At 44.0% G+C, this 11,858-nt stretch overlaps 2 protein-coding genes across 3 annotated transcripts in view; one reads left to right on the top strand and one right to left on the bottom strand.

Moving 5' to 3' along the window:
• The window catches only part of LOC139162803 (elongation factor 2-like), a 68,801-nt gene that overhangs the window by 32,710 nt on the left and 24,233 nt on the right, over positions 1-11,858 (top strand). For both annotated transcript variants that reach the window (XM_070743603.1, XM_070743604.1), the window contains 5 exons: positions 1,287-1,468; positions 2,956-3,061; positions 4,362-4,475; positions 4,745-4,883; positions 9,791-9,986. In XM_070743603.1, the coding sequence (XP_070599704.1) occupies positions 1,287-1,468; positions 2,956-3,061; positions 4,362-4,475; positions 4,745-4,883; positions 9,791-9,986 (737 nt within the window). The remainder of the gene's footprint in view (positions 1-1,286; positions 1,469-2,955; positions 3,062-4,361; positions 4,476-4,744; positions 4,884-9,790; positions 9,987-11,858) is intronic.
• Positions 972-11,858, bottom strand: part of PIAS2 (protein inhibitor of activated STAT 2) — an 89,813-nt gene continuing 78,926 nt past the window's right edge. Inside the window, exon 14 of the mRNA XM_070743611.1 lies at positions 972-1,783. Within this exon, the coding sequence (XP_070599712.1) occupies positions 1,769-1,783 (15 nt within the window). The 3' untranslated portion in view covers positions 972-1,768. The remainder of the gene's footprint in view (positions 1,784-11,858) is intronic.

Below are 11,858 nucleotides of genomic sequence, written 5' to 3'. Positions count from 1 at the left end.
AAAACCCACCTTTGTCACCAGACATGGGGAAATTGATTCCCCTCGGCCGTTCCATTTTATGTATGATTTGTTTGGGTCATATGAATGTTTTTAATCAAGGGTTTTTCACTGTTTTGCTCTTTTAATCATTGGATTTGTATTTTGTATATCTGTTGTGAGCTGCTCCAGGTCTTCGGAGAGGGGTGGCATACAAATCAAATCAATCAATCAATCAATCAATCATCAAGAAAGAAAGAAAGAAATGTTGTAAGCCGCCTCAAGTCCTCTGAGAGGGGCAGCATATAAATCCAATTAATAAAATAAATAACAATAAATAAAATAATTGCGAATCACTACAGTTGTTAAGTTAATGACCCGGTTGTTAAATGAATCTGGCTTCCCCCTTGACCTGCCTTGTCAGCAGGTTGCAAAAGTGGGTCACGTGACCCTGGGACACTACAACCGTTATAAATATGAACCCTTTGCCAAGTATCTGAATTTTGATCACTTGATCGTGGAGATGCTGCAAGGGTTGTAAGTGTGAAAAATGGTCATCAGTCACATTTGTTAGTGCCGTTGTAACTGTTGTGGCCCGTCCACTTCCCACTCTGCTGATCACAGATTCTGAGAGACCTGTGTGGGTTGGCATCCTAGGCTAGTGTACTTGGCATCCGAGTCTTTTTTTGTTTTGTTTTAAAAATACACTTTATTTAAACAATTAAAATAAACAGAATTAACAAACATGTTTAACATTGGTTGAAGTTTTTAAGCTTACATTTCAGCAGTTTACCGTTCTTTTTTCTATATACATTCTAGATCAATTAAATATATTTACTAAAATTTCACAAAAACGGGGGGGGGGGTGTTTGATGAGCCAAATAAGCAAATAAGCATTATTTTTTTCACTTCAATTTTCATTTCATTGTGTTCAGAAATGTTCAAATTAGTATACTAGTGAAAAAAAGTATTCAAAAAGACCATTCCAGTAGTTAGAATCAATCTTTTTATACTCCGGGTCTAAAAGGACCCGGAGGGTAACAAGTGTATAGTAAATGCGAGGAGAATACCAGGGTTAAATGAACTGTTGTAAAACAAGGACCACCTGCATTTATATCTGTTGTACGCTGCATTTACAACCCTTCTTTTGTGTGTGTGAACCAATCAAGGGCTGCTGCAGGCTAGGTGCACTTGAATGGGTTGGCTTGTGGTTTCTGCTTGCTTGCTTTCAATTGAGTGGTCGGTTCTCCAAGTAGACTACCTTCTCCATGTTCTTTAGAAACATCTGAATTCCTTTCCTTGGCTTACAGATCGACCCCGTGATCGGTACGGTTGGCTTCGGCTCTGGCTTGCACGGTTGGGCGTTCACCTTGAAGCAGTTTGCCGAGATGTACGTGGCCAAATTTGCAGCCAGGGGAGAAAAGGCCCAGCTCTCCGTAGCTGACCGGGCCAAGAAAGTGGAGGACATGATGAAGAAGCTGTGGGGAGACAAGTGAGTAAATAGCACCCCTGCCTTCGGTCTCAGGAGGATACACTTTAGGCAAGGAGGTCCTTTGATGCAGGCTTGCAGAATGATGCCCTGGGTTTGATCCTTGGGTTAAACCAGTGCTCCTCAATTATTTTCTCTTACCACCACCACCCCCACACCCCAGAAAGAAGTAAATATCCCCCCCCCAGTTGCCAAACATCTGAGTTTTGATCATGTGACTGCGGGTCGTAAGTGTAAAAACTGTCATAAGTCGCTTTTTTCCAGTGTTATTGTCATTTCGAATGGTCATGGAATGAACTGCTGTCAGTCGAGGATTCCCTGTACAGCAGAAAAGAAGAGAAAGAGCTGGAGAAGACAAAAATACAAAGGCCTGAACATAGAAATAGAACAAGCAAGAGTAGTACCAATAGTCAAAGGTGCCTTGCATGCAACATTGGAGCAGCTCTTGAACATCATTGATTGGCATTGACAAATTCACCATCAATCAATTGCAAAAGGCAGTTGTACTGGGAACAAGCTCTAATGATACCTTTAACACTATTAAACATTCACACCTGCCTATTCTAAGTCTTTGAAAAGGATTTGATAGGACTATAGGTAGATAGAAATTTCAAGTCCAATCTGAACATTTGGTTGCTATGATTAAATAGAATATAATAATGAAATGTAGAACAAAATAGAATTATTTATTGGCCAAGTGTGATTGGACACACGAGGAATTTGTCTTTGGTGCATATGCTCTCTGTGCACATAAAAGAAAAGATACATTTGTCAAGAATCACGAGGTACAACCCTTAATGATTAATGGGTACAAATAAGCCATCAGGAAACAATATTAATAAAAATCGTAAGGATACAAGCAACAAGTTACAGCCATACAGTCATAAGTGGGAGGAGATGGGTGATAGGAATGATGAGAAGACTAACAGTCATAGTAATGCAGCCTTAGTGAATAGTTTGACAATGGTGAGGGAATTATTTGTTTAGCAGAGTGATGGCGTTCGGGAAAAAACTGCTCTTGTGTCCAGTTGTTCTGGTATGCAGTGCTCTGTAGCGACGTTTTGAGGGTAGGGGTTGAAACGATTTATGTCCAGGATGCGAGGGGTCAGTAAATATTTTCACTGCCCTCTTTTTGACTCGTGCAGTATACAGGTCCTCAATGAAAGGCGGGTTGGCAGCCATTGTTTTTTCTGCAGTTCTAATTATCCTCTGAGGTCTGTGTCGGTCCTGTTGGGTTGCAGAACCGAAGCAGACAGTTATAGAGGTGCAGATGCCAGACTCAACGATTCCTCTGTATTGCAACAACCACAAAGGAAATTCGGTTTCCTTTGTTTTGAAACTGGAAGTAGAATGATGTGTGATCGTACGGTGCTGGACTGATTGGTATTAAAGACACATGAGCCATTTTGCCCAGATGAGGTAGCTTCAAGACCTGTTTCTTACTCTGTTCTTTGACCCATGAATGTAAAACAGGTCCAATTTTCATTTAGGTATTTTGACCCAGCAACAGGGAAATTCAGTAAATCCGCCACTGGCCCTGATGGGAAGAAGTTGCCACGCACTTTCTGCCAACTTATCCTGGATCCCATTTTTAAGGTAATGCTGGGATTCACCAAAACACTGTTATAACATTGTATTTGTATTTGTATTTATTAGATTTGTATGCCGCCCCTCTCCGAAGACTCGGGGCGGCTAACAACAATATAAAAAGACAATGTAAACAAATCTAATATTAAAAATAATCTTAAAAACCCCAATTTAAATAACCAATATATTTTTAAATGTATTGAAGAAGTTTTATGGAGAAAATTTTAAAAAAAATACCCATTTAAAAAAATAACCCAGCTTAGAGGCTGCCAGACATCTGAGGCCAGAAGAACATGCAGAGCAGTTGAGAAGCGAGCACTCCGCAAAGCCAGGGCTGCAAATGCAAGTGCTGGGACAATGGTGCTCGCACCTGTCTACCCAACATGCGGCAGAACATTTTGTGCCTGTATAGGCTTTACCAGCCACCTGCGGACACATTGTGTACAGTCCACAACCCATTAGATGTCAAGGTTCTCCTCGAACACGATGGACAAACATCACCAGCTTAGAAGTAAGACTGTTGAAAGCCAATACACCTTACTTCCAGATGAGAGGACGCTCTCTACATGGGGCTACCTTTGAAAAGTGTTCGGAAACTTCAGGTCGTGCAGAATGCAGCTGCGAGAGCAATCATGGGCTTTCCCAAATATGCCCATGTTACACCAACACTCCGCAGTCTGCATTGGTTGCCAATCAGTTTCTGGTCACAATTCAAAGTGTTGGTTATGACCTATAAAGCCCTTCATGGCACCAGACCAGACTATCACAGGGACCGCCTTCTGCTGCACGAATCCCAGCGACCAGTTAGGTTCCAGAGAGTGGGTCTTCTCCGGGTCCTGTCAACTAAACAATGTCGCTTGGCGGGACCCAGGGGAAGAGCCTTCTCTGTGGCGGCCCCGCCCTCTGGAACCAACTCCCCCCAGAGATTAGAATTGCTCCCACCCTCCTTGCCTTTCGTAAGCTTCTTAAAACCCACCTCTGCTGCCAGGCATGGGGGAACTGAGATACTCTTTCCCCCTAGGCCTTTACAATTTTATGCATGGTATGTCTGTATGTATGTTTGGTTTTACAATAAGGGTTTTTAACTGTTTTAATATTGGATTGTCCTATGCTGTTTTACTACTGTTGTTAGCCACCCCGAGTCTACGGAGAGGGGCGGCATACAAATCCAATAAAATCCATCAAATCAAAGCAAATATTGTAGGCCCAGAAGAAATTCTCAGATAGGCTTATCTTTCAGATACTGGGTCTTACTAGCGGAGTGATAATTACATTGAAATCATTATTATTTTTCCTTACCCCTTTGCAGGTCTTCGATGCCATCATGAACTTCAAGAAAGACGAAACCTCCAAGCTGATAGAAAAACTGGACATCAAGCTCGACGCCGAAGATCGAGAAAAAGAAGGAAAGCCGCTTCTCAAGGTTTTTTGAAATGGCGTGTGTATGTGTGTCCTTTTAACACAACGGCGGTAAGCAGCAGCGGGCACCGAGCGTTGTAGGTGCCGCCTTGAGACGTAGCAAGGCTGGGTGCGATCTCGTCCCTTGGATTAAAGGGCGCCGCCAAGCTTCGCGCAAAGCCTTAGACAGACCCGCCTTGCATTTTGGAAGGATTGTACGTTTTGAAAGAGAGGAAAGCTAATGGTACCGGTCAGGTAGCATTTCTTGAGGGCTGCTCCCTCTGTGTTTTCCAGGCCGTTATGCGTCGCTGGCTGCCTGCTGGAGAGGCCTTACTTCAGATGATCACCATTCATTTGCCCTCCCCGGTCACTGCCCAGAAGTACCGCTGTGAGCTTCTGTACGAAGGGCCCCCTGACGATGAAGCTGCCATGGGTAAGGCCTTGGAGGACCTTCTGCGCTCTGAGCCAAGCCCGCCTCTCCTTTGTGACTCTTCCCAAGTCATCTCAAGCGCAGGAGACCGGGAGTCCAGGCAGTTCAAATCAATAGACAGGTAGTCCTCTACTTAGCAACAGTTTGTCTAGTGACTGCTCAAAGTTAGAACGGCCCTGAAAAAAATGACTTGTGATTGTTTTTCACACTTAACAACCATGGTGGCATCCCCATCAATATTCGGACACTGTTCTGTCGGGCTCTCTGGTAGACTCCTCCCAAAAATTCACAGGTACAAATTTCAGACACACACTCGTTTGAAAATTCAAAACAATGTTCTTTATAATGAAAATTCACTTAAACCAAGCCCTCTTTTGCTATAGCAAAGAGCACTCGTCTCCAAACAAACTGGTAATTGGTACAAGTCCCTTATCAGTTCTGTGATACTTAGATTGCAGCTGTGAGGCAATTCACAGTCCTTCTTCTTTCACTTTGCCCTGGTTTAGTTTCAAAGCGGGGAAAAATCAGCACACAAAAGGTCAAAGTCAGCAAGGCAGGCACGAAACACAACGATCAGATAATCCTCCACAATGGCCAAACCCACAGGCTGCTCTTTATAGCAGCCTCACTAATCACCACAGCCCCACCCAACCACAGGTGGCCTCATTTTCTTTGATAATAATCTCTCAGTTGTTGCTGCCTATGCATCGCTCTCCGCATGCGTGGCTGTATCATTAACTCTTGTTCTGAATCCAAGGAGGAGCTAGATAATTGATCTCCTTCTGAGCTGTCTGCCACACTCTCCTCCTCCCTGTCACTCATGTCTTCTTGGTCAGAGGAGCCTTCATCAGCAGATTCCACCGGGGGGGGGGGCAAAACAGGCCTGCAGCATGTGGATCTCTCCCCCACATCCACAGTCCTTGGGGCAGGAGCTGGGCCAGAGATAACCACAACAGACACTTGGACACTGCTTCATATTTATGATAGTTGAAGTGTTTGGGGTCGTGTGATCATCTTTTTCAACATCTTTGACAAAGTCAATGGGGCACAATGGATTCACTGAAGAACTGTGCTGCTAACTCGTTTACTTTTAACACACAAACACACACACACATTCAGGTAGTTTGTGACTTATGACCCCAATTGAACCCTGATTTTTTGTTGCTAAGCAAGTCAGGTTAAATGAACTTTGCTCCATTTTATAATCTTTCTACAATTCTTTTTTTTAAATGGTTTTATTGATTATTTAAAGTTTAAAAAAAGGAAAAGAAAACAAACATAACACGTAACAAAACATTGAATGAACATTTCCGTAATGTGAACTATAGTTGGTTCACATCATAAAGGTGCAAACTTAGTATTGTGACTATAAGAAGTGATTTTTATAAATACTGTACATCAAATTTATATATAGTAACTTATCACTACATACCTATTGTATATATAAGTATGGGTTAACATAATTTACATTTTCATTCTTATTTTCCTTATGTTTAGATCTAATATAGTCAGATTTAAACTCCATAGGTTTATGATGATGCCATCCAAACTTCTTTATTGTCTATTCGTCAACTATATTGTTGACTGCTAATTTGCGGCTTTAAAGATTTGGTTCAAGTTATTTCAAACTAGTTTAGTTTTAATTGTTCTAAGTAGCTTTTGGGTAGCCATTTATTTATTTATTTATTTATATTTATTTATTTATATTTATTTATTTATTTATTTGATTTGATTTGATTTGATTTGTATGCCGCCCCTCTCTGTAGACTTGGGGCGGCTAACAACAATGATAAAAAACAACATGTAACAATCCAATTACAGTAGTCCCTCACCTATCGCTGGTGTTACGTTCCAGACCCGGACGCGATAGGTGAAATCCGCGATGGGGAATTTATCGACTGATAATACTTATTTAAGTATTTATATTGTAATTGTTTGGTAAGTTTTCATTGTTTTAAGTGTTTATAAACCCTTCCCACACAGTATTTATTTTAGATACAGTATTTAAATACAGTATTTACAATTTTAGATTTTTTTTTAAAAAAAACCTGCCGATCGAGTTCCGCGGGCTGTTTAAATCTGCCAATCGACTTCCTCAGAAACCCGCGAACCAGCGAAGATCCACGAATGATTTTTCTCATTAATATTTCTTGGAAACCCGCGATGAAGTGAAGCCGCAGTAGGTGAAGCGCGATATAGCGAGGGACTACTGTAATAAAACAACTAAAAACCCTTATTATAAAACCAAACATACACGCAAACATACCATGTATAACTTGTAATGGCCTAGGGGCAAAGGAATATCTTAACTCCCCTATGCGTGGCGGCATAAGAGTAGTTTCCGAAAGACAGGGAGGGTGGGGGCAGTTCTAATCTCTGGGGGAAGTTGGTTCCAGAGGGCCGGGGCCGCCACAGAGAAGGCTCTTCCCCTGAGGCCCACCAAACGACATTGTTTAGTCGACGAGACCCGGAGAAGGCCAACTCTGTGGGACCTTATCGGTCGCTGGGATTCGTGTGGTAGTAGGCGGTTCCGGAGGTAATCTGGTCCAATGCCATGTAGGGCTTTAAAGGTCATAACCAACACTTTGAATTGTGACCGGAAATTGATCGGCAGCCAATGCAAGCCACGGAGTGTTGAAGAAACGTGGGCGAATCTTGGAAGCCTCACGACGGCTCTCGCGGCTGCGTTCTGCACGATCTGAAGTTTCCGAACACTTTTGAGAGGTAGCCCCATGTAGAGAGCATTACAGTAGTCGAGCCTCTTGCTAACCCAGAACTGCCAATGCAATACTCAGATTGAGGATTCCTTTTCCCCAAGTGCATTATTTTACATTTGGAAACATTAAACTGCAGCTTCCATTGCTATATAAAAGTATAGGTGAACACATTTGAAAGGAAGAAAAGATAAATGAGATAAGGAGAGACAAATGGTCAGGGGACGGAAGGCACACTGGTGCACTTATCAAGCTCATTGTAATTTTGGAAGCCAAAGTGTCCTTTGTACAATTCTTAAGCGCATTGTTGAGTTTGGGAACACCATTGTTAAGTTTCCCCATTGACTTTGCTTGTCAGAACGTCTCAAAAGGCGATCACATGATGCTGGGGCCACTTGCAACTTTCATAAATATGAGCCAGTTGCCAAAAGTCCGGATTTTGATCACATGACCATGGGGGGATTTGTTTATTTATTTATTAGATTTCTCTGCTGCCCTTCTCATGATCCTGGAACAGCTGTGTGAAAAATGGTCACAAGTCATTTTTCCCCCCCAGGCTGCCGTATCTTTGATCACTGAACAAACGGTTGCAAGTCGAGGACTACCTGTGCGTCACTCGGAAGGCCCAGCAGCCCATTTTGATTCAACTTCGGGAATTTATTTATTTATTGGATTTATATGTCGCCCCTCTCCGGGGACTCAGGGTGGCTTGCAACATATAAAAAGAACAATACAATACAAATCCCGAATCCAATTAATATAAACCCCACTTGTCTAATCTAAAAAGCATATTATATTAAAAATCAATCAATCCTACTCAACAACAACATACATATCATTTGTCGGCAAGAGTCTAATGGCCCCAAGCCTGGCGACAGATGAGTCTTTAGATTTATTTATTTATTTATTTATTAGATTTGTATGCCGCCCCTCTCTATAGACTCATGGCGGCTCACAACACAATAAAACAGTTCATGACAAATCTAATAATTTACAATTTAAAATTTAAAATAGTTAAAAAAAACCATTTTTAAGCAGACATACCTCCAAACATACCATACATAAATTATATAGGCCCGGGGGGAAATATCTCAGTTCCCCCATGCCTGACGACAAAGGTGGGTTTTAAGGAGTTTACGAAAGGCAAGGAGGGTAGGGGCAGTTCTAATCTCTGGGGGGAGCTGGTTCCAGAGAGTCAGGGCCACCACAGAGAAGGCTCTTCCTCTGGGGCCCGCCAACCGACATTGTTCAGTTGACAGGACCCGGAGAAGGCCCACTCTGTGGGACCTAATCGGTCGCTGGGATTCGTGCAGCAGAAGGCGGTCTCAGAGATATTATGGTCCGATGCCATGAAGGGCTTTATAAGTCATAACCAACACTTTGAATTGTGACTGGAAATTGATCGGCAACCAATGCAGACTGCAGAGTGTTGGTGTAACATGGGCATACCTGAGGAAGCCCATGATTGCTCTTGCAGCTGCATTCTGCACGATCTGAAGTTTCCGAACACTTTTCAAAGGTAGCCCCATGTAGAGAGCGTTACAGTAGTCGAGCCTCGAGGTGATGAGGGCATGAGTGACTGTGAGCAGTGAGTCCCGGACCAAATAGGGCCACAACTGGTGCACCAGGCGAACCTGGGCAAACGCCCCCCTCGCCACAGCTGAAAGATGTTTCTCTAATGTGAGCTGTGGATCGAGGAGGATGCCCAAGTTGCGAACCCTCTCTGAGGGGGTCAATAATTCCCCCCCCCCCCCCAGGGTGATGGACGGACAGATGGAATTGTCCTTGGGAGGCAAAACCCACAGCCACTCCGTCTTATCCGGGGTTGAGTTTGAGTCTGTTGACACCCATCCAGGCCCCAACAGCCTCCAGGCACCGGCACATCATTTCCACTGCTTCGTTGATTGGACATGGGGTGGAGATGTAAAGCTGGGTATCATCAGATTTACAGAAGGCGAGGAAGATGGGGCCAATACAAATCTCTGGGGGGAGCTGATTCCAGAGGGCCAAGGCCCCCATAGAGAATGCTCTTCCCCTAGGCCCCGCCAAGCGACATTGTCTAGTTGACGGGACCTGGAGAAAACCGACTCTGGGACCTGACCGGTCAATGGGACTCATGCGGCAGAAGGCAGTTCCACAAGTAATCTGGTCCAATTACCTGGACCTTGCAAATTTGCCCTCTTTGTTTTGCTGCAGGTGTTAAGAACTGCGACCCAAAGGGCCCTCTGATGATGTACATCTCAAAAATGGTACCCACGTCGGACAAAGGCCGTTTCTATGCCTTCGGCAGGGTCTTCTCTGGCATTGTTTCCACCGGCCAGAAGGTGCGGATTATGGGACCCAACTACACCCCAGGAAAGAAGGAAGACCTCTACTTAAAGCCTATTCAAAGGTAGATAATGTGGGTTTCCCCTCCTTTTCTAAATTGGGTGCATGTTAATAAAACCTGGAGTTCTGTTTGGCATGAACCAAAAGGGCTGCAAGGTGTTCTGAGCACAGCCCTCTGGAGCAAATCCCAATCTCAGAAATCACTTACAATGGTATCTCATGATACGAACTTAATTGGTTCCAGGAGGAGGTTCGTAAGGTGAAAAGTTCGTAAGACGAAACAATGTTTCCCATAGGAATCAATGTAAAAGCAAATAATGCGTGCAAATCCTTCAAGAAAATCCAAAACTTTAGAAGGGAGGCGAACAGAGGGCAGGGAGGAGCAGCTAAAGGGGGCGGGTGGAAGAAGCAAGGCTAGGCTAAAGGGTGACTGGGAAGAAAGGCAAGGGGGGCGCCCCTCCCTTTTCTTTCTTCAAAAGACACTCTTTCAGTGCCTCTGCAAGCACGCTGTTCTCTGCAAAGTCTTTCCCCCTCCAAGCTGCCCCTCCCTTTTCTTTCTTCAAAAGACACCCTTTCAGTGCCTGTGCAAGCACGCTGTTCTCTGCAAAGTCTTTCCCCCTCCAAGCTGCCCCTCCCTTTTCTTTCTTCAAAAGACACCCTTTCAGTGCCTCTGCAAGCAAGCTGTTCTCTGCAAAGTCTTTCCCCCTCCAAGCTGCCCCTCCCTTTTCTTTCTTCAAAAGACACCCTTTCAGTGCCTGTGTAAGTACGCTGTTCTCTGCAAAGTCTTTCCCCCTCCAAGCTGCCCCTCCCTTTTCTTTCTTCAAAAGACACCCTTTCAGTGCCTGTGCAAGCACGCTGTTCTCTGCAAAGTCTTTCCCCCTCCAAGCTGCCCCTCCCTTTTCTTTCTTCAAAAGACACCCTTTCAGTGCCTGTGCAAGCACGCTGTTCTCCTACTTTTTTAAATGCAAACTCTTTCCCCCTCCAAGCCGCCCCTCCCTTTTCTTTCTTCAAAAAAGGGGAAAAAAATAAACCCCTTCATCCCAGCAGCAGCGGTTTGGGTTCGTAAGGTGAAAATAGTTCGGAAGAAGAAGCAAAAAAATCTTAAACACCGGGTTCATATCTCAAAAAGTTCGTTAGAAGAGGCGTTCGTAAGATGAGGTGCCACTGTATTTTATGATTGAATCACACTCTTTATTCGAAAATCAAGCATACATGAATGAAAGGCAACATTAAAACAGTACAGAATCAGTCATTTATCTTTTTGAGCTAGCTATAAATCTATGTCCAGGAAGAGAGCCATAAACTCATTCTTATCTGAATTCCTGAGATAAAGTCCAATTCATTTACTTAAACATATGTGTCTGCTTACCGAAGTTTTCCCTAGCACAGCGTCCCACAAGGATTCGTCTTTTTGAAGCAGAAATCATGGTTTTAAAGTTCGTTCAAGCACACCTCCCGTTTCATGTCTCTTCCAAAGAACGGTGTTGAGTCTCCACGCTCCATTTCCTGCAATCCCATTCCTTTATACTGCCTGGAAGTGACATCACACTTCAAAGAGCAAAGGCTGTAATCTAATGCCTTTTACTCTGTAGCTCCTCTCACCTTCGAAGCATTCTTCTATAGCGAGGATCGATCCAGTTGCTTTCCACTCTCATGTCTTCCTCACTCTCTGACTGGGACCTCTCCCCCAATGTCACATCAGCCCCCTCTAGTGGTTCCTCAGGCTCACTCAGGTCACTTTCTCCCTCCCTCCCTCCCTCTCTCTCTCTGTGCTTCATCTGGCAAACCCCCTGATCCAGGGTATCCAGAGGGGCCTGCCTCATCCTCCACAGAATCTGACCTGACGTCAGTGGACAAGGAGCACCCACAACACAAGGGCGGTCTCCAAGCAGCGGGGATGAGTTCTGCTCCTCTTCCCCCACTCACAATAGACACC

This window comes from Erythrolamprus reginae, chromosome 2, assembly GCF_031021105.1.
Source record: "Erythrolamprus reginae isolate rEryReg1 chromosome 2, rEryReg1.hap1, whole genome shotgun sequence".
In the NCBI taxonomy this organism is placed as follows: domain Eukaryota; kingdom Metazoa; phylum Chordata; class Lepidosauria; order Squamata; family Dipsadidae; genus Erythrolamprus; species Erythrolamprus reginae.
Note: the sequence above shows the minus strand (reverse complement) of the source record. Positions and strands in the feature narration are given on the sequence as shown.